At 43.0% G+C, this 22657-nt stretch overlaps 1 protein-coding gene across 3 annotated transcripts in view; it reads left to right on the top strand.

Annotated features, from left to right (window-relative positions):
* The window catches only part of adam19a (ADAM metallopeptidase domain 19a), a 104492-nt gene that overhangs the window by 6833 nt on the left and 75002 nt on the right, over positions 1–22657 (top strand). For 2 of the 3 annotated variants that reach the window (XM_080299761.1, XM_026158285.2), the window contains exon 2: positions 10698–10777. In XM_080299761.1, the coding sequence (XP_080155887.1) occupies positions 10698–10777 (80 nt within the window). Of the gene's footprint in view, positions 1–10697; positions 10778–20830; positions 20971–22657 lie in introns of those variants that run through there. The other variant, XM_080299762.1, reaches the window with a different exon arrangement.

Genomic DNA, 22657 nt, shown 5'->3' on the forward strand with positions numbered 1-22657 from the left:
AAACTAGACGCTTCTACAGTTATCGCGAGACCTCATTTTTCCGTAACGTAAAGGCGGTAAAAACGGCAAGCAAGTGGCCGGAGTTTGAATTGCAACATACAAAAGAAATACACAGTAAATGCATGTAATTTTTCAATTAAAAAATCGATAACACTGATTTTGAATATCGATTCAGTATCATTACACGAAATATCGCGATATTTTAATGTATCGATATTTTCCTACATCCCTAAAATATATATTAGCAATAATATAGATATGTAAGTATATTACAGAAATGGGTCTATTATGGTATGTTATAATGTACACGGTATGAAGGTATGTTATGAATATGCTATAACTATAAGTATGTACAGGCTGTAGTGAGTACAAGCTATGTACAGGCTATGAACAGGATATAAATATGAAAAACTATACAGAATATGAGATGTACAGCTATACATAAATGTGAACTATGCAAGTAATAAACAGTTGTAGAATTAAAAATTATTGTATTTTACAGAATGATTATTTATACAGAATTATACAGTAGTGCAGTTAAGATAAGTGAGATATGTGGATAATTTCTACAGAGGCTATATAAAGTGCTAGTGGTTGAGATTGGTGGTTCAGACCATGTTATTATTGTGTCCGATACAGTTGTCCGTTGTGTGTGTGTGTGTGTGTGTGTGTGTGTGTGTCCAGTCCATGTGTTTAATGTGGGTCAGATGTCAGGAGGCAGAGTTCAGGAGTCTGGCAGCTGTGGGGAAGAAGCTGTTCCGGTACCTGGTGGTCTTAGTCCGGAGGCTCCTGTAGCGCCTCCCAGAAGGCAGGAGGGTGAAGAGTCCATGTGCTGGGTGACTGGGGTCTTTGATGATTTAACAGTGTTTCCTGAAAACCTTCTCTTTAAAGCCATAAAGCCTTTGAATGAAAACAAACGCTGTTGTGACAGTGATGTACAGTCTTGTGGTATTATTTCTATACATTTTACGTCAGATAAAAACTTTGGTTGTAAGCTTCAGATAATTATTTAATAAAAGCGAGACATTTTAAATGAGAATAAGAAAGTATTTCCTTGTGCCCACCTCTCCCTGTTAATTCCCTACCTGGCCCCTGGCAAAACTTTGCTAGATCCGCACCTGCACAGTTACCAGCTGTCAGCGTAAAAAAGGATCCTGGTGTTATTTGTCTCTCAGAAACTTCCCTTCAACTCATTCCTGTCACCTAAAAGGTAAACCTGTTTCTCCATCACCTGTTCAGCTCTGATGATTCAGTAAGGACATCTCCTGGTTTCATCTTCATGTTTCCCTCTCACCAGATAACCAAATGATATCATGACCAGCAGTTTTACAGCTGTGGCTCCAGCAAACATAAGCTAATCCTAGAAATTAATATTAAATAAATTCTAACAACAGCTGATCAAGCTTAAACGTGCTGCTGTTGCTGTTGTCCGGTGATTTCCTCTTTCTGGCGCAAAGTGGGCGATAAACAAACAAGAGAGACAGAACTTGCTCCAGAAAAACCGATCAGCTGATCATTGATCGGTTTCATGATTGAAGTAGCAACAGGAGAGGAGGGGGACAGAATGAGAGAAGAAGAGGCAGCTGTGCAGCGTAAAGACAGAATAACTCCAGCTTTGTGTCTTTTTCCATTCTAGCTGAAGTCCGGGACAAACTGTTCCTTTTCACCTCAATACGAAGCGCGTAATATTTTCTCTGAATGCGGGACGATTCCGTCTTTTTACAGGACGGTTGGCAACTCTACTAACTAACCTTATGAATAAAATAAAGTTCGCTCCAACAATTCTGATGAAAACTCCGTCATGCTAGCTAGTACGCAGTACGAGTTATTGTAACTGACTGTAAAAAGTCAGCACAACGAAAATAAACTCCACCTAAACTTGGTTTATATCTGACCCAGATAGACTGCAGGTCATAACTTCTTACCTGAAGTTCAATTCACCTGACACTCGGACCCGTGCTGCCTCGGGTCTCTCCTCCTCCTGCCTCCCCTCTCGCTCATCCACCTGCTGGCCTCCACCACTTGCTAATGTTACTGAATCTGTGGAAGCTCCGCCATAGCCACCACCAAACAAATGAGTTGTTTTTACACACCGGCCAGCATCTGGCCAATCCACCACCTCTCATTGTTTATACCGTTACAAAAAAAGAAAAAAAAAATCGGCCCACCGAGTTTGTCCGATGGCCAGTCCAGCTATGGTCATGCCATCACGCGTGCTTGCTCATAGGGGTCATATGTTTGTTGGGGTTTTCTGTTTCTTTATATTATTGTAGGGTTTTTATCTTACAACAACAGTTACCTTGAGATAGGGCTGCTCAATTAATCGAATTTTAATCACGATTACGATCTGGGCTTTCAACGATCATTAAAAATGACTGAGCCGATTATTAGCCCCTCCCTCATTTATCCGCGACACCTTATAAACCGGTCCTGGCGCAAAAAAGGTTGGAGACCGCTGATTAAGAGGACCCGAGGGAAGCTCGGAAAGCTAAGCAGAAGTTATTTGGAGAGGAGAGTGACTGCCGTTGGTTGAAAAGAGAGGTAAAAAAAACTTCAGTGGTGTTGCACACTATTTTATATTATTTTTTTAAAGTCATTGTTAACCCTTTAAAGCCGTCAAAGCAGCACGCTCCATTTTGTGTAACTATTTTTAAATCCCTGTAGAACCGGAACTGCGTAAGCTAGCGCAATAATTTGTTTTGCATATGAAACCGGAGGAGTTGTACTTACATCTTATGCCATCAGCTTGTCCTCGGTCACGGTTTCCTTCCACATAAAGCTTTGCAAAAATTGCATAAAAAGCGCTTGCAGGAACAAAAACATAATATTCCAGAAAGACGTTTTGCAGATCCGATCAGCTGTTCGTAACACTTCCCACAGTGAAACAGACGTCTGCGGGAACTATTGCATGTCCGCCATTTCCTGGCCGAAACCGGAAGTGACGTCATCTTCGCGGAAAATGTAGTTTTTTTTAACTTGTAGGCCTTAAAAGCCTATACTGGTCATGTTTGACTTTTCTGAATAGTTTCTGTGATGCTTAACTCAAATTGCACTGCTGGAAATAGCTTATTTTGATGCACCTGCTGTTTTTGCATCATAGGATTGTTTTTTGGTTTTTCCTGTAGTATATAAAAATTGGTGTATCTCCAAAATAAAACTATGAACACACTCAAAATAAATTTCCTGTTGATGTAAACTATTTTTTGCAACTTTTTTGTATTTAAAGTTTTGAGGGATCTTAAATTTCTCCAAGTAGAAATATATGTAAAAAAACCAAAAAACGATTTTCAATTTTCTTGTAGTTTATTGCACTTTTTTGCAATTAATGTAGTTACTATGGACTTAATGCATACATATTATTAAAATATGGGCTATAACAGTTGTATAGCAACTTGAAATGCTCCCACAAATGGCACTACAACATGTAAAAAAAATAATATAAGCTCTGGCGGACTTGGTCCTATGGTAGGTCTTAAAGGGTTAAATAAATATCGTCAAATAATCGAGATCTCAATTTCAGTGAAAATAATCGTGATTATCATTTTTGCCATAATCGAGCAGCCCTACCTTGAGATACCTATTGTTCTGATTTGTCGGTAATAAAAATGGAATAAATAATTGAATTCCTGCATCTTTTCCCCATTTTCCTGGCTTTGGTGTTTCATACAGCTTCGTGATTACTTCATTTGGGGGTGCAGTTAAAGGCTGAGCTCAGATTGATAAAAATGCTTGATTATGTTGTTGACAAAGCTTTAAAGGCTGTAACCTTCCAATTCTGGTTATAGTATTCCCGTATTTGGGAAAAGTCCTGTTCCAGATTATCTGTCTCTGTGTTTGGAAACTATCTAGTACTCCCTTTACATAGTTTCAGTTGTAAGGCCTTTTTTAAATTAGGAGGAAATTTTGTGTAATTCACTTTCAATGCGGTTTTGTTTATATAGAACCAAATCACAGCATCAGTCGCCTCAAGGCACTTTATATTGTAAGGTCGACACTACAATAATACCTACAGAGAAAAACCCAACAATCATATGACCCCCAATTAGCAAGCACTTTGTTGACAGTGGGAAGGAAAAACTCCCTTTTAACAGGAAGAGACCTGCAGAAACAGGCTCAGGGAGGATCTGCCATCCGCCACGACCAGTTGGGGTGAGAGAAGGAAGACAGGATAAAAGACATGCTGTGGAAGAGAGACAGATATTAATAACATAAAAAGAATAATATAAAATACATAGTAAAAAAAAAAAATTATACTGGGTTTAAAAGCCAAACCCAAAAGGTAGGTCTTTAGAGCAGATTTAAGAGAGCCAGAGATTAATAACAAGTATGACTCAATGAAGAGAGGTCTATTAACAAACATTCTTTAATAATTACATTTTTTAGTAAGGAATGTGACTTTCTTTAGCTAAGAAACACAATTCCAGAATAACAAATATATTTTTCTGCAACATATCTGAATAACAAAAAAGCTTAACTTAAGAAATGTTAAACATGACATATTTCACGCAGTAAACATTAAAATTTTTACATTTTCAAAGCAATGAGTAACATATTCATACATGATGTATGTGATCATGTCATGTGATTCAACAAAGTGAAGTTAACTCTGAACTTTGGTTAACAAACAGAATTCCTCTGAAACTTCCTCAAACCAATGAGCACCATATTTCCTGCATGCTGTATGCACTCATGTTTTCCAAAACATTTTTTGTACTACTTAGCTGTGTTGTTTTTGAAAAAGTTGTTGTATCTCATTAATGTAAGTCTCTCAAAGCATTCACTTGACAGTCTGTTCCTTCTGGGTGTAAGCACAAGATTGCCGAGGCTAAAAAGCCTTTCGGCTGGTGCGCTTGATGGTGTGGCTGTGTTGTACCTCAGTGAAATTGCCTTAATCCTGGGAAATTGGCGAAGAACACCCAGCTCAGACCCAGCAGATTTCAAATATTCCATCACCTCTGTTTCAGCAGAGTAGGTACAGTCGTCCTCCTCAAATGAAAAAAAGTCATCAGTGGAGTTAGCAGGGTTCTTGTGATCTTGAGCAGGTTGTTGGTCTTCAAGAGTCTTCAAGAGACAACCCACGGCACTCTGTAGTAAGCATTGCCCTAACCATGTCTTTTTTCTCTTCTTCTCTGATCTAGCGTAGCTTAAATTTAGGCAAAGTGACTGCAGCCAGGAGAGCTTCTTTATTGTCCATCATTGAGGAAAAGCGCACCTTGATCGCCTATGAGAAAAAAATACATCAGACACTTCACATAAGAGCATGATAAATAAAACAAAAATTTATTTTAGGGTAAGGGTATATATAGATTACCTTAACAATGATATCAGGGAGGGATGCTATCAGCTTAAGCTCGTCCTGCAGTGCCAGCATCCTGGACATCCAAAATAGCAGTTCTCTTCTCCTTGCAATATGTCTAGTGCAACAGTGAGTGGCTTCAACACGATACAATACTCCTTTAGGAACAGATACTCCCGATCAGTGAAGCATTTGACTCCAAACTGAGTGCAGACCGTATTTAATTCAGCAAGGGGAATGTCAGTGATCCTGGACAGAGCGTCGTGAAATGAATTCCATCGTGTTGAAACAGGCACTATGAGTTTTTTCTTGAAAAAATTATCTACCAACTCTGAAGCAACAGAAGAACGGTTTGCTTTTGTCCACATTGCAGAACACTTTGAAGCCGAATGTACTTGCTCGATTTCATTGCCGATGACATCATATGTGTGTCTCCCTCGAACTCTTTTACATGCTAGCGCTGCATGTCCTCGTACAAAAATAGAAGGAGCAATCCAGTGTGCCGTCATTCCGAGAAAACTTTTGTTATGGCTGGTCCAAATGTCAGCAGTCGTGGAAATATATTCCAAACTCTCGAATGTCTCTTTAAGCTCCATTTCCATGTCAGCATAACACTTAAGTAGAAAATGTTTTTCGATCATGCAGTGCTACTTTTTTGCCACAGGTATTGTGTTTAATATGCACCTAAAAGACGGAGACTCTACAGTATGCAGCGGTAGCATCTCTTCCACAATCATTTTCTTAAGCTCACCTTCAGACACTTTCTGTGCTGCTGAAGTGAAATCAAGTTTCGTCTGCTTAGCAGTAGTTGCCGCGGTGTTATCCATGGATGATGAACAAGAATCACTCAGAAGGCTTTATCTGTGCTGCCGTGTCAGGTGCTTCAGCAGATTACTCGTGCTATTGACTGCGGCCGATAATTTTTTCTCCCCAGGACATAGCTTACATATTACCGTAATGTTCTTGTCTGCTTGTTTTAGAAAAGTGAAGTGACGGGAATATTTCCATTTCATAAAACAGGCCCCCGCTTCAGCCGAGTCCGACATCTTCCGCTGTAGGATACGACTATGCGGCAAACTGGCGCGAAATGACGTACAGCTGCACTACAGTGATGTTAAAGCGGCAGAGTTTATTTTTACCTTTAGAAGATAAATTATTGAAATTAAATAATGATTTTCAGCGAGTTCAGTTATTTTACAATGTAACGCAAGTACATTGCGTTACATTGTAACGCAAACTTCACATTTACCTAATGACTGACACTATCACCACTATTGGGCAGAGAGGTCAGTTTCATGATGATTCATATGCAAATTGTCATGACCATCGATCAGTGGTTAGTGATCAATGACCATGAGTACCGTTCACAGAGAGTTGAGGAATGGCTGCAGTCACAGGATTGTAAGATGGTGAAAGATGTACCCTTAGGTCAGCTCCTCGATTCAGAGATGGTCTTTCCCAGTTCACATAAATGACAACAACAGTAGCAGACCCTGATCACAAGATGGCAGTAATTTATACTGGATTTAGTATAGGCTAGATGCATGCACCCGAGTGACACTGTTGTCTAAGATCAAAGGAGAGAGATCACTTTACTTTGGTATTTTTTCATTTGTCTATTTTTAGTTTCAACAAGATGAGCATTGCTTACCCTGCTTATCCTGCCAGAAGGCCACTGCTCCTATCTTAGTTGTTGTTGTATTTGTATTGTTCATGTTATATCAACCATAGTTTCTTTGTTTGATAAATCCCATCTAGTCCAAAAGTATACGTCAGGTGCAACTTTTTCCAGTCTGCATGCTGGTATAGCTTTGAATATCTTATAATCTACATTGCAAACACACTTACTCTCATGGTCCGGAGCAGAGATGGGCAGTAATGCATTACTGTAATCTGATTACTTTTTTCAGGTAACGAGTAAAGTAAGGGATTACTATTGCAAAAACGGTATTCAGATTACCGTTACTTTCCCGTAGGAACGCTGCGTTACTAAAACCGTGATTTTTTATTTTTTTTTGTGAGAATGTCTCATGACGGTGATGTAAGCGAGTGCGACGTTTGTGACAACAGCAGTGTGCATATCAACAATGGATTATATATCGAGTGCGGGAGAGAGTATGAGCGTGCAGCGTTTAAAATAGAGATGGCACGATACCACTTTTTTATGTCCGATACCGATATCATAAATTTGGATATCTGTCGATACCGATATGAATCCGATATAGTGTTTTTTAATCAACAAAACTGTTTTTTAAATATCTTGCTGCATTTTGTATAAGTTCATACTCAAGTTTAAAACAACAACTACACTAAAGCTATTCTGTTATACCTGTATGCAAAAAAAATATTTCATAGTTCAGCAATACTGATCAATCTAATAAACTTAAACCTACACCATCCTCCCTATTCTGGTATTTTAAAGAGTACTTATGGTAAATATTAAGCAATCTAACTAACAGGGTTCCAACTCCCAGCAACAACAAAAATAAATAAATAAAAAATAGGGAACCACCCCTCACGCTCCACCTCATGATGCTTAATCGACGTAATCAACCTTAATTTGATGCAGTGTGAAAAAAATGCACAGAAATCAATTATTTTTCAAGAAATATTAAATAGATTCAACATCTTTCTTCAACAAAATTGCAGACTGCACAGATGGTACCTTCCCAAAGGAAAAAGTACTATAGCTTACTAGGGTATTTATATTAGACTTAATAGTCACTATATACAGTAATTGACTTCTATTCATTTTACATCAAATTAAAACTTTGGGTGTCAGATAATTATTTATTAAAAGCTCGACATTTTAAATGAGAATAAGAAAGAAAAGTATGTCTTTGCCCCCTTTTCCCTGTTAATGCCCTATCGGCCTCCCTGGCTAAACTTTGCTAGATCCGCCCCTGCACAGTTACCAGCCGTCAGCTACGTAGAAAAGGATCCTGGTGTAGAAAGTAATATTAAATAAATTCTAACAACAGATTATCAAGCTTAAACGTGCTGCTGTTGTTCAACCGCTGGTTTCCTCTTTCTGGTGCAAAGTGGGCCAAAAACAAACAAGAGAGACGGACTCACGACAGAAAAGCCGATCAGCTGATCATTTAAGCAGTTTCATGATTTCATGATAGCAGCAGGAGAGGGAGGGGGAGAGAAGAGGCAGTCGCTCCATATATCGTTTGTTAAGCTTAACGCAGGAATGCTTTACAAACATTCAGAGATGGACTTACACACTTGCTTTACTTCTCTCGGAGATAACTTTGTCGGAGATGAAATGCCGGGTTGCTAGCGAAGCTCCACATGCTATCCAGACCACCGACAGGTCCCGCATGCCACAGCCGCTCTATCACGTGATGCATACTGCTCCGACGTGCTAACGTTCTGAGGTGAGTTACGGCGTGTTGCAAGTTTTGTGAGGTGCTTTCGTGATATTTAATGGATCGGATTACATTTTTTATTTTTCTCCGATATCCGATCCAGTAATTTAGGTCAGTATCGGACCGATACCGATACATAAACATCGGATCAGTCCATCTCTAGTTTAAAATGTTGAAGTACTGACCTTATTTTGAGTTTGATTCCATAAAAAGTGACAAAAACATTAGTGTCCCGTTGTGCGTGGGAAGAAAACTTCTTTTTACAGCGAAAAAAACCCCCTAAACTTCCAAGCAAGAACCGAGTGCGCTACCACGTAATGGGAAACTCACAGAGAAACTCGCGGATTCTTAAACTGACCACTGCGGCAAACCTGCACCAGGGCAAACCTCCGCCTACGCCACTGCTGCTTTACAGGTGAAAAAGAGCAACAGGACCGCTAGTCTTTGATGTTATTTATTTTCTGCTGTGTTTTACTTGCATGTATTTGAAAGAGTGAGTGTAAACACACACACACACAAAAAATATTTTATGTGCTGGAATGTGCAGAAAATAGGTTTAAATATTAAACAAATTTCTTCCAGTCAGAGAATGTTGCATATAATGAAATTTTTGCTTGATGCATAAAGTTAAAAGGTTAAAACTAATAAAACAAGTTTTAAAAAGAGACTTTTCATTTGATTACATTTTGTATGATGGATTATGTAGAAAAAGTAGAATTGGTCTGAAAGATCTATCGCTTTATCACCTACTCAGGTTGTAAATCGTGTTTTTAGAAAGTAACTAAGTAATTAATTACTTTTGAAAATAAGTAATCAGTAAAGTAACGGGATTACTTTTTTGGGGAAGTAATCAGTAATTAGTTACTGATTACTTTTTTCAAGTAACTTGACCAACACTGGTCCTGAGTCTGCTGGCTCAGTGTTTTGTGTTTCTTTATGCTTTTGTTTATTCTGAGTATGTATTCTGTTATGATTTGCCATTTGTTAGGTTTCTGTTCTGTGCCTGCCCTGGCCCCACTTCTGTGTTCTGTCTGTCTATGGTGTCACTCTGTCTGTTTAGTTCACTGCCTTGTCTGGTTCTCTGTGTCTGAGTTTCCTGTTTTATTCTGAAGGTCCCCGTCTCATGTGAGTGTGTTCTGTTTTCGAAGCTTTTCAACACAGTCCTCTCTGGTGACATCTGGTGGCCAAAAATATGAAGAGCAGCTTGAATCCACAAAATAAAACCAACTGCTTCATTAAGATTGCTCACTCTACAGAGTGGAATTCTGTCTGATATTGGGCCACCGTTGTGTTGCTTTAAACGTGTATTTTTTGGGATGACAAAAATGTTATTTATTTCTTTAATAAATAATTTTGACCAGTAAACTTTCCTTGTTTAAACATGCATCATGGTGTGGTCTTTCTTTGCTTGTGACGTCTTGATGTTGGTAAATACAATCATTGAAAAATACCACGTTACATATAATAATATACAACACATTATGGAGTATGCTTCTGCTGTGAGGTCCCGCCTCCATGTACTTATGCAGTTAATCGCTAGATGGTTATTTTTATAAATAATATTACATTAGGGAAATTTCCCTATAATTTTAATAAATTTCCCGTTTTTGACACGCACCGGAGCGTCAGCTTCAAGCGGGCCATCACTATTATTTAGTTTTCCCAGTTTAGGTTTCTTTAGTCATTTGTCATTCCTCACTGCCTCTTCCATCACCCTATTACTTGTAAATAAACGTCACTTGCATTATCAGTTAACTGCCTGCATTTTGGGTCCTTTTCCCTCCAACACAACACGGCCTCGCCTCGACAGCCGTGACACTGTCACCTGACCTCAAACAATAAAACAGAATACTGAAGTTTGTCTTATTCAACTTTCCTAAATTAGAAAGGAATGATATCTTTTATGCAGTCTGACTGCTATTTTTTTTCTTAGAGATGTAGTGATGCTACACTGTCAGCAAGCTGACCCAGTCTATGTAAGAAATCCCACATTATATTAATCTCCCTAATTCTTTTGTGTCTCCAAGGACTGCAGCAGGGAAGGACCGTGATGGTGGAATGGATTTCTCCAAGTCAAACGAAGAGGCATACAGAACCTGCCACAAAGGTCAGATATATGTATATATATATATATATTACCGTACACCCTGCCCTATATGAGACAACTGTTGTTGTCATTTGACACCATATTAATAAATTTAAAGGGAAAGGGAAAATATCTCATTAACCTTTCACTTACCTTTTATTTATTGTCACTAAGCTCCATGGCAGCTTAAAATGAAGCTAAAAAAGTGGTATAATAATTGGTCTGTTGTCCATGGCCAGTCATTTAACTGTTTATTATTAGGCCAGTTTATGTGGCTGGTAACTACTGTAGAATGAAAGTCCATGTCTTAGTCCAGCCTCATATTGCTAATTATAGATCAGTTTGTAGTTGTACTTGGTAAGTATGTCTGTTGCTGGACTCCGCCACAGGTGGGATCCAATGTATGAAGATGAAACAAAAAGTCCCAAAACATTATCTATACTTATGTCCAAATATATGTACATAATGACTGCACAATTGCTTGGTATCTGTACTTGTACCTGATTTTTGACTTTGAATATTTAAGCATGGCCATGGATGTTAGTGGCAGCAATGTTGTTGTTGTTTTGTTTTTTTTAAACCACCTCTGTCATTAAGGACATCTGTTATCATGATGGGATGCTTTCCTCTGTGGATTCTTTATTCACTTGAAAGCTTTTACTGCCTTCATCGCCAGCCGACACATTGTTTCAACCTCCACAACCTTTACTGTTTCAGATGGACACAAACATACTAAAAGATACACATTCAGGTGGGAGAATGAAGCCACTAAAGTTTTAAACTCATCTGCTCATCTTGTTTGCATGAAATTGGTAGTTTGGAAACGGTTTTCAGTGACTTGCTGTACTCAATCTCTGTTTGGCCTGATGGTACCTTGATGCCAACCAAGGAGGAAAAAATTATTGTAAAAAAATTGTTAATTTACAGTTTGTCCTACTCTTATTAGCGTCAGCTGTATTTAGTCCGCACCTCTTAGAAATAAATAGAATAGATCCGTCACTGTTACAAGAACAACAAAACACAGTATGGCATCTCTTCATTAGCTGCGTGTAGATTTTTACATTAAAAATCCTTTAAAATAAACAAACCAAAAAAAGTTATATATATATAAAATAAATAAATATAAGAAGCAATGTCATCAGTGGTAGTACACATTGAGTAAGAGGTAGGAATGTTGCAAAACTGTAAACGCTGGCAGCAAAACGTGAACACAACTTCAACACAGCTGTCATCTTTACACACAGCAACTCACAATTGAAAACACGTTTCTAATGGTGTGTTCAACCCCTTTGAACGAAACTGCAAGAGTTAAAGATCTACAATATCAGTATGTGCAAGTGTAACCTACACATACTTTCAGCAGCGACTCTTTGAGTACAATTCTATGTCCATAGGCCTACTGTTTGTATTCTAGATTGTTACAGATGGTACTCTTGCAGTACTGTAGACTATACTGTAATGCACATATATCTGGAGTGCATATACTGTAAATACACTATTTCACAAGTCTCTTTCTGCATCACTTACACACACTTATTTTTATAGAGAGTGTATTACATAGAAAATCTATGGATTACATAGAAAAGCCCCATGAATATATTTTCCATAGATGAAGTAGGGTTCAATCTGGCAAAAAGGAGGTGGAGAGGCAGGAACATAACTGGTCAATGTCCCTGGCCAAATCCCTCACCAACGTACTGGCAATTGTACCCTTTGTGCATTTTACACACCGGCCTGGGGGCGCTGGAGTGCAACACAAGAAAAATAATAAAAAGAAGTAAATCACACAGCGACAGTTTTACAATGACTAGTCGTTTTATTAACTTGACAGGTAGCGAGCGTCAGGGCGGGCATGGCCAAAACAACAAACAAAACACACTGGAAATGAATCAGAACTAACTTACCTATAGTGAATCAACCCCAAAAGAAAATACAAACCTCTAACCCAGGGGTGCCCAATCCCGGTCCTCAAGAGCTACCGTCCTGCAGCTTTTAGATGCATCCTTGTTCCCACACACCTGAATCAAATGAATGGCTTGTTATGAGGCCTTTGCCAAACATGATGGCATGCTGAAGAGATCAAACCATTTGATTCAGCTGTGTTGGAGTAGGGATGCATCTAAAAGCTGCAGGATAGTAGCTCTCGAGGACCGGGATTGGGCACCCCTGCTCTAACCTGTCTCCCTACCCGAAACAGGAGAAAAAGGTTGTAAAAGAAACGGCTTCCCACCCCTACAGCTACCATGTCCAGATACGACTCTCTAAACTGTTTTTACTGCAGCCCAGCTCTGTCACACGCCACGAAGGGCCCCAAACTCACTGGAAACAGGAAGTAGTAGGAGGGGCTGGCGGCCCAGTCAGGTCCCAATTTGTAGCTGGCCTCATTCCCTCTTCCACCAATGGTCAGCCTCCACCTGGAAACTTACATAACAGACATCACAGAGTACAAACAATGCCCCCCACATGGTGTGGCAAGTAACAGCACCACACGGCAACAATGACCTGGGTCATAACATGCAGCTATAGGTAACTGGGGTGGGAAGCATATTGCATTACAAGCATGTTGATTGTGATGTGGATGAGGTGCTCTGGCAGACTGAAAGAGAAGAGAGGATGCAGCAAAGTTGTTTTTTTTTTTTGTTTTTTTTTTACTGTAACTCTATGCAGTAGGTTCCTCTGTTGTATATGCAGACCAGGTATGCAGTGATGGGAGTACAAATAACGAGTACAAGTAAGTTACAAGTAATGCCGTTACTTTTTTCACTAACGGGTAATCTAACTAATTACTATTCCTATCGTTACAACGCCGTTACAGTTACTAACAAGAAAATGCGGTCCATTACTAATTTTTAAACAAACAGACGGTTGAAGCTGTGTTCAACTTACCGCATCTTATATCGGTTGTACGGAAGTAGCTGACTACGTAAGTAATCTGGACTCTACAGCTTTAAGCAGCTGCGCACGCTCCCAAGGACGGTAATCATGATCACTGTCTAGCACAACACCTGGAGCTCAGGGGGCAAAACTGAGCTCCAGGTGTTGTGCTAGACAGTGCTGGCATGAGTGCTTCGGCTCGACATCAGTAGCATCAAAGAACTTATGCACACAGGGACTATTCGGCACATCATATGGACATCTACCAAAGAGCAGCTCGCTAACTGCCTGACAAAAGTGGGGATATCAGCACTTGGACTGCTAAGAGCCCTGAGAGAAGGGGAATGGCAGCTAGAAAGCTGAAAGGACTAATGACAAAAAATAAAAAATTAACACTCATAAAAATGTTTCTTTTAAACACTAGTTTGGAATGTTAAATTATGTTTATGTTATATTGTTCAAAAAGAAAAAAAAATTGTTCTAATCTGTTTTCCTTTCCTTAAAAGAAAAAGGGAAGATGTTAAGATGTATCTGTCCCACTGCGCAAGTGTCCGGTGAAGGGGGGCATGGCTACACGCAGGCGGGAAGGGGAAGTAGGAGTTTTTGGAGTGTCAGTTTTTTCTTGTGTGAAGGAACGAAAGAAGGCAACCATTAAAGTTGGAGTTAACATACCAGTTGTGTGATTATTGGACTAACACGTTTACTGTCTAGGACAGCGCAGCGAGCACTCTCTGCTTATGAGTAAAAAAAAACAAAACAGGGGAAGTTTTAGGAGTGACGGAGGGAGAGAGCAGAAAAAGAAGGAGAGCAAGTTTTGCGATGTGAGAGATTTGTGACGTTTAGCGTGTTTGAGTGTGTAGTTAATGTGTTGTCTTGTGTAGTTAGTGTGTAGTGTTGTGAATAGTTTTGTGTTGTGTGTCAGAACAATGAGGCGAATGCTGTCTCCAGGTAGAAACAGGAGTGATACACCTGCTGCTTTCAGACCTGCAGGTATCAGGCTGTGATGTCTCCTTTATAGTGGACAGAAATAAATTTTTTGGAGTGGCGCAAATAATTTGTGTGGCATCTTATTGAAGAACAGCTGATTGTTCTGTAAATAGTTTGAAATGGTTATTTAAAAAATCAAGGTAAAAGGTAAATGGATGCAAATAACTTTGTTGTTTGCAAAACTTGTGCATAGGATTTTAAAATTGACAATTTATATTTGCATTTTAAGTTATGAAATATGATTCATTAAACATGTTTGTGGTTGTTACAGTAAAAAATATAACCTTTTCCACTCTGATTTTATGTTTTTTGTCTGATTTTTGATCAATTGCGTTAATACAGTATATCAAAATGAAAACATGACTGTAAATTCAGACACGTGAGGTTGTGCTGAAAAGGATGATACCAAACAAGGCAAAGGAAATAGTTTTTAAAGGTGAAATGTGGAGGAAACATCAAAAGTAGTTAAAAATGGCCAATTATACCCTGGACCCCAGAGGGTTAAACGTTTTCTTCAAAGTAACGCAATAGTTACTTTTTAAGTAATTAATTACTTTTCAAGTAATTAATTACTTTTAGAATCTTGTAACTCAGTTACTAACTCAGTTACTTTTTTTGAAGAAGTAACTAGTAACTAGAATTAATTACTTTTCAAAGTAACTTGGCCAACACTGATGGTATGCGCAACTTTGTTTTGGTTGGGATGAACACTGTACATTGTTTTTGTGGGAGAATACAGTAAAAATATATTTGGTACCATGTATTTGTGAGTTTTGTATACAAACATTCTGTAATCTTTTACAATGCACTCATGTAGGCCTATGTACTGTCTGTAGTAAGTGTTACACTGAACATAAAAAGGCTTACAGCAAGTCAATATGATGACTTTATTTTGCAGGTGAATTGAAGGGTTTTGCCCATTGTGTGTGTGTTTTTTGATTTGTGTTGAATTCTGACAATATGTCAGGGTCCCTGTGCCTACCCGGTCGGCTCAGTACGGCTACATATGTTTTGTATTCCTTTTTTTATTTTTTTCCTGCTCTCTCCTTTCCCCTCTTTCCCTCCTCCCTCTGCCTGGGCGGAGCTCACCTGCGGGCTCCTGCCCTTGGCCCACGCACCTGTGGCTCATCACGAGTGATCCAGCTCCTTTATAAGACGGCAGCCCTGTGTTTCTCGTCGCTGGACCGTTGCCGACCCTCGTCAGTGTAACCCCAGCTCAATGACTTCAGAAGTGTTTCATAGCGATTTACCTAACTACCCATTCGTGTCTCTGTGTACAGATTCCCTGGACCTACCCCTGTGTTACCCGAGTGAGTGGAGTGTGAGGAGGAGTGGACGGAGAGTGTGCGAGTGTGAAGAGGAGTGGACGGAGAGTGTGCGTGTCTTTCCCGTTCGTGTGTGGACCCCCGGAGCCCGGCTTTCCCCTCACTTTTGTAAATAATCACCTGGTGCATCATAATAAAGACTCTTGTGCTTTCAAGACCTAGAGCCTGCGCGTGAGTCCGTTCAGTCCCGTTGTGACAGAACGGTCCAGCCACAATGGACTCAGCAGGCTCGGCGTCACCCGCCCCAGCCCCGGTCTCGTTGGATGAGCTGTTGCAGCGACACGAGCATATGTTGATGCGGCTCAGTGGAGACGTTGCCGCTTTGTCTCTGGCTCTCGCCCAGCGGACCCCGTTGACTGACTCTCCGCCCCCGCCAGCCTCTCCGGCAGACGAACCCATCCCGGGCGCGAGCGCGTCTCAGCCCGCAAGCGCGGCCCAAACTACACCTGTGGTCGTCGGGCATCAGCCTCCCTCTCCTGAACTGTTTCATGGTGAGTTGGATAAGTGTGCAGGATTTCTCACACAACTCACTTATTTTTTTCGTCAGCAAATTCACTGGTACCCTGGCGATGGAGATAAGGCAGTGCTACGATCCCACCCCGACATCTCCTACCCCGAGTTTTTGTCTAAGTTTAAGAGCGTTTTTGACAAAGGATCCGAGGCTGCCGCCGCCGCTCAACGCCTGTTAAATCTTAAACAAGGTAGACGCAGGATGTCGGATTATTCTGTCAATTTCTGGGTTTTGGCTGAGCAAACGGGGTGGGGGAAGGAGGCGCTAAAGAGTGCCTTGCTTAATAACATCTGTGATGAATTAAAAGGCGAACTAATAATGCATGACCTGCCTGCCTCTCTTGACTCTCTAATGACTCTGTGCATTAAGTTAGATGATCGCCTTCAGGCTCGCAGAGACCTCCGGGGGCGGGCCTTTCAGGAGCCACGGGCGCTCTTGGGCCCACCAGCGGGGGAATGGAGGGCTAAACCCAGTGCTGCCCACAGTGGCGAGCTAAGCGAGGAAGGCGAGCAGCCCATGCAGCTGGGTCACTCACGGCTAACACCCGCGGAACGTCAGCAACGCATGGTCTCTGGTGAGTGCCTGTACTGCGGCCGTAAGGGCCACTTCATTGCCACCTGTCCATCTCGACCAAAAGGGGGCGCCCGCCCGTAGTTAAGGGAGTACTGGTGGGCGACCTGTCTAGTAAAAGCTCCCTTCCGCGCTTAATGTTACCGGCCAAGTTAACAGTTCACACAAAAACCCATTCTGTGATGGCGTTAATTGACTCTGGCGCGGAACAGAGCTTTATCGATTCAGCCCTCGCGGAAAAATTAGGGGTTGGGTCTGACCCTCTACCTCATCGTTTACATGTCACCGCCTTATCTGGGCAGCGGCTGCCTGATATAACCCATGTCTCAGAGCCCGTGTCACTCACACTCTCCGGCAACCACACCGAGGTTCTAAGCCTATTCGTGTTTAAAGCTCCTCAAACACCGCTTGTCTTAGGTCACCCCTGGTTGCGACAGCATAACCCTCATATCGACTGGAAATCTGAATGCGTGGTAGGCTGGGGAGTGGATTGTCACATGAATTGCCTCCGGGCTGCAACTCCGCCCTCCGCGTCTCCTCCAAATAACCTGTCTGAGCCTCCGGATCTCACCTCTGTTCCACCTGTGTATCACGACTTGGCTGAAGTTTTTCGTAAAGATCATGCACAATCGTTACCACCTCATCGGCCGTATGACTGCGCCATTGATCTTCTCCCAGGCGCCACACTCCCCACCTGTCGCCTTTATAGTCTCTCCCAACCTGAGAGAGCGTCTATGGAGAAATACATCACGGACTCACTGGCAGCAGGCATAATCCGGCCGTCCTCTTCCCCTGTGGCAGCCGGCTTCTTCTTTGTAGAAAAGAAGGACAAGTCTCTCCGGCCTTGCATTGATTACCGCGGCCTTAATAACATTACGGTTAAGAACAAATACCCCCTACCGCTCCTTTCCTCGGCTTTTGAACTTCTGCACGAGACAACGATCTTCAGTAAATTAGACCTCCGCAATGCCTACCATCTAGTTCGGATCAGGGAAGGCGACGAATGGAAAACAGCTTTTAACACCCATCTGGGGCATTTTGAGTACCTGGTGATGCCCTTTGGGCTGACTAACGCCCCAGCAGTTTTCCAGGCCCTCGTGAATGACGTCCTCCGGGACTTTATCAATCGGTGCGCATTTGTCTACTTGGATGATATCCTTATCTTCTCTAAAACAGTGGCGGAGCACGAGACACACGTCAGACAGATTCTGCAGCGTTTGCTGGAAAACAGACTGTTTGTGAAAAGCGAAAAGTGTGACTTTCACGTGGACTCCGTGGCCTTTCTCGGATACATAATAGAGCGGGGTGATCTGAAACCCGACCCGGCGAAGGTCCAAACAGTGCTTACCTGGCCCAAACCCCCAAACCGTCGACAGCTCCAGCGCTTTTTAGGCTTTGCCAACTTCTACCGCCGCTTCATCCGAGATTTCAGTAAACTCGCTCTGCCTTTAACCAGACTCACTTCTCCTAAAGTGTCTTTTCAGTGGGACCAATCCGCGCAGGAGGCCTTCCTACGTCTCAAAGAACGGTTCGCTACAGCACCTATCCTCTGCCAACCCGACCTCCAGCAACAGTTCGTCGTTGAAGTGGACGCATCGGATTCCGGGGTCGGGGCGGTGTTGTCCCAACGGAGGGAGGGTAAGCTCCACCCATGTGCCTTTTTCTCTCACAGTCTCTCCCCAGCAGAGCGCAATTATGATGTTGGAGACCGGGAACTTCTGGCTATCAAGTTAGCACTGGAGGAATGGAGACATTGGCTAGAGGGAGCCACTCAACCATTCATCGTGTGGACAGACCACAGAAACCTTGAGTATCTCCGAGCCGCAAAGCGACTCAATCCCCGGCAAGCGAGGTGGGCTCTCTTTTTCACGAGATTCAACTTTTCAATTACGTACAGGCCCGGGAGCCGCAATGTGAAGCCAGACGCCCTCTCCCGACTGTATGACTCCTCTGAAGCGGAACCCGAGCCAGGTCCGATTCTTCCTGCCTCCTGCTCCATCGGCACGGTGACCTGGGAAATCGAATCTCAGATTAAAGAAGCTCAGAAAACAGAACCAGATCCCGGGACCGGGCCCCCAGGTCAGTTGTTTGTGCCCTCCTCTGTTCGTTCTCAGGTACTGCAATGGGCACACGCCGCCCGGTTCACCTGTCACCCGGGAGTACACCGCACCATACGATTCCTCCAGCGTTACTTCTGGTGGCCCACTTTGGCTCGGGATGCACGGGAATACGTCGCCGCCTGCACGACCTGCGCCCGTAACAAGTCGTCCAACCAACCTCCCTCCGGTTTGCTACAACCGCTGCCCACTCCGGGACGGCCTTGGTCCCACATAGCCTTGGATTTCGTCACCGGATTACCGGCTTCAAAAGGTAACACAGTCATTCTAACCGTTGTGGACAGGTTTTCTAAAGCTGTCCATTTCGTTGCCTTGCCCAAGCTGCCTACGGCCCTGGAAACCGCTCACCTCCTCACCACGCATGTATTCCGCCTCCATGGAATTCCGGAGGACATTGTGTCAGACCGTGGCCCCCAGTTCACTTCACGGGTCTGGAGGGAGTTTTGCTCCGCCCTCGGCGCTAAGGTTAGTCTGTCCTCTGGCTTCCACCCTCAGACCAACGGGCAGGCTGAGCGGGCGAACCAAGAACTGGAGGCTGCTCTGCGGTGTGTGGTGTCCACAAATCAAACGACCTGGAGTGACCAGCTGCCATGGATTGAGTACGCCCACAATTGCCTGACTTCCTCAGCCACTGGAGTTTCACCTTTTGAGGCGTCATTAGGATTTCAGCCTCCGCTCTTTCCGGCCGTTGAGGGTGACCTCTCTGTGCCATCCGTCCAACACCACCTGCGTAGATGTCGCCGGGTGTGGAGAGCCACCCGAGCTGCCCTCCTCCGGACGACGGCACGTAACAAACAGCTCGCAGACCGCCATCGGACACCGGCTCCTGAGTATGCGGTCGGACAAAAGGTATGGCTGTCCACCCGCTATGTGCCCCTCCGGGCGGAGTCCAAGAAACTGTCTCCTACTTTTATTGGGCCATTCGAAATCGGTGCGCTTGTGAACCCTGTGTCTGTTCGGTTGAACCTTCCGCGCAACATGCGTGTCCACGACGTTTTCCATGTCTCCCAGATTAAGCCCGTGCTCTCCAGTCCTTTGTGCCCTCCTTCCGGGCCCCCGCCTCCCGCCCGGATCGTTGATGGGCTGCCGGCGTATGGGGTCTCCCGCATTATGGACTCTCGGCGCCGGGGGCGGGGGGTCCAGTATTTGGTCGATTGGGAGGGCTACGGGCCGGAGGAGCGCTCCTGGGTGCCTCGCTCGGCTGTTTTGTGTCGGCGCCTGCTCCGTGACTTCCATCGCCGGCACCCTGGTAAGCCCGGTGGGTCGCCGGGTGGCTCCCGTTGAGGGGGGGGTACTGTCAGGGTCCCTGTGCCTACCCGGTCGGCTCAGTACGGCTACATATGTTTTGTATTCCTTTTTTTATTTTTTTCCTGCTCTCTCCTTTCCCCTCTTTCCCTCCTCCCTCTGCCTGGGCGGAGCTCACCTGCGGGCTCCTGCCCTTGGCCCACGCACCTGTGGCTCATCACGAGTGATCCAGCTCCTTTATAAGACGGCAGCCCTGTGTTTCTCGTCGCTGGACCGTTGCCGACCCTCGTCAGTGTAACCCCAGCTCAATGACTTCAGAAGTGTTTCATAGCGATTTACCTAACTACCCATTCGTGTCTCTGTGTACAGATTCCCTGGACCTACCCCTGTGTTACCCGAGTGAGTGGAGTGTGAGGAGGAGTGGACGGAGAGTGTGCGAGTGTGAAGAGGAGTGGACGGAGAGTGTGCGTGTCTTTCCCGTTCGTGTGTGGACCCCCGGAGCCCGGCTTTCCCCTCACTTTTGTAAATAATCACCTGGTGCATCATAATAAAGACTCTTGTGCTTTCAAGACCTAGAGCCTGCGCGTGAGTCCGTTCAGTCCCGTTGTGACACAATATGCTTTTGGAAAATGTGTGTAAACAATTAGGAAAAACTGTAATGCTCATGATTATGCAAAGGGGAAACCCAAGTGAACAATAAAATTATGCATGAAATTATAAGTCAGGCTCACGTAACCAGCATACTAACGAGTGGCCAATGCTAACATAGAAGATGTGGGTACAGGTGAGATCTATGTAAATGACATATTCCAAGACATAGCAGGTCTGTTGCATTTGAAGCAGTTTACTCCTCACATGTGGAGTGATAAAATTCCTAATGACACATTTCCAGTTAAATGTCCTCCACCGCATGTTTTTAGTAGCCACACAAAAGCCTACCAAACTCTTTCTCATCAGTCATACGTCCCTGGTGTGAACCCATCGTCCTTGGAAATCCCCCTTATTAATGTTTGAGCATTAATATTTAAGTTGTTTAGCAAGAGAATATAGTGACACAGGGTCTAGTTTACTCCTGAGTGAGGTGTTCAGATTCCCCTCCCCGACTATAGTTGGAATTTTATCCATCCATCCATTCGCTTCCGCTTATCCTTTTCAGGGTCAGAGGGGGCGCTGGAGCCTATCCCAGCTGTCATAGAGTGAGAGGCGGGGTACCATCCTGGACAGGTCGCCAGCCTGTCGTGGGGCCAACACACAGAGGCTGACAACCATTTGTGCTAGCATTTACTCCCACATTCACACCTGTGGGCAATTTGGATTAATCAATTAACTTATCTAAGTATATTTAGGGCTTTGGAGCGTGATGTCACGGGGGTGGGCGTGGAAAGGATTTTGGCCTGATGTGCCATTTTCCGGGTCCAAAGTGCAAGCGAAAAAAGAGCGAAGGCACACACAACAGCCATGGTTCGTATTTGCTGTATTGGCTGCACAGTTCGATCGCACGACTGGCAAGAGAATAAGCTTGAAAATGGTTTATCTTTTCACTCTTTCCCAACCTGGAAGCAACACGAGGCAGCTCGTGTATCGATGTTACCAAACGAAGGCGTCTAGTCTGGATAGCAGCTGTGAGACAAGTTGATATCCAGTTCTCTTCTATCTCCAAATATCTGGTGGTGTGCTCCAGACATTTTCATTCCGGTAAGTTCTAACTATGTTCATATCACTCTTTATAGCCTATTAGTTTTATTTTCAATGCACTCTGAGGTCACAGCAAATTAGAACAAACATCCTAATGAGTGATTTTGCAGAACTACCCTCTATTTATAGAGTTGCTAATTATTTGGCATTATTGCAGCAAACCAGCCTATGACAAGGATGACATTGTGACTGGGTTCCAGCGCTACACAAGGGACCTGCTTCAAACATACCACCATGCCAATCAGATTACTTCTTCATGTGAGGGTGAAGAGGTGACCCTCCTGGATAAGATGGTGAAGGTTTGCTGCGTTTGGTGAACAGTGTGGTAGTAAAACCAGGGGAAAATGAAACTTGCTCCTGTTAAATATTCTTAAGTCTTTTGCTGTATAAATAGTGGTATTTTTTCAAAAGATACAGTAAATAAAGTGCTGGTAGTGGGTGACATCATGTAAACACTGTCATGATTTTGTGTAAACATTTTGTCATTTGTAAACTATAAATGACATGGATTCTACACTGTTACTGATGTGATGTTCTATAAAGTGGTTTTAATTTTTTTTTAAAAAAGAGGCAAAAA

This window comes from Astatotilapia calliptera, chromosome 3 (assembly GCF_964374335.1).
Source record: "Astatotilapia calliptera chromosome 3, fAstCal68.1, whole genome shotgun sequence".
Taxonomy (NCBI): domain Eukaryota; kingdom Metazoa; phylum Chordata; class Actinopteri; order Cichliformes; family Cichlidae; genus Astatotilapia; species Astatotilapia calliptera.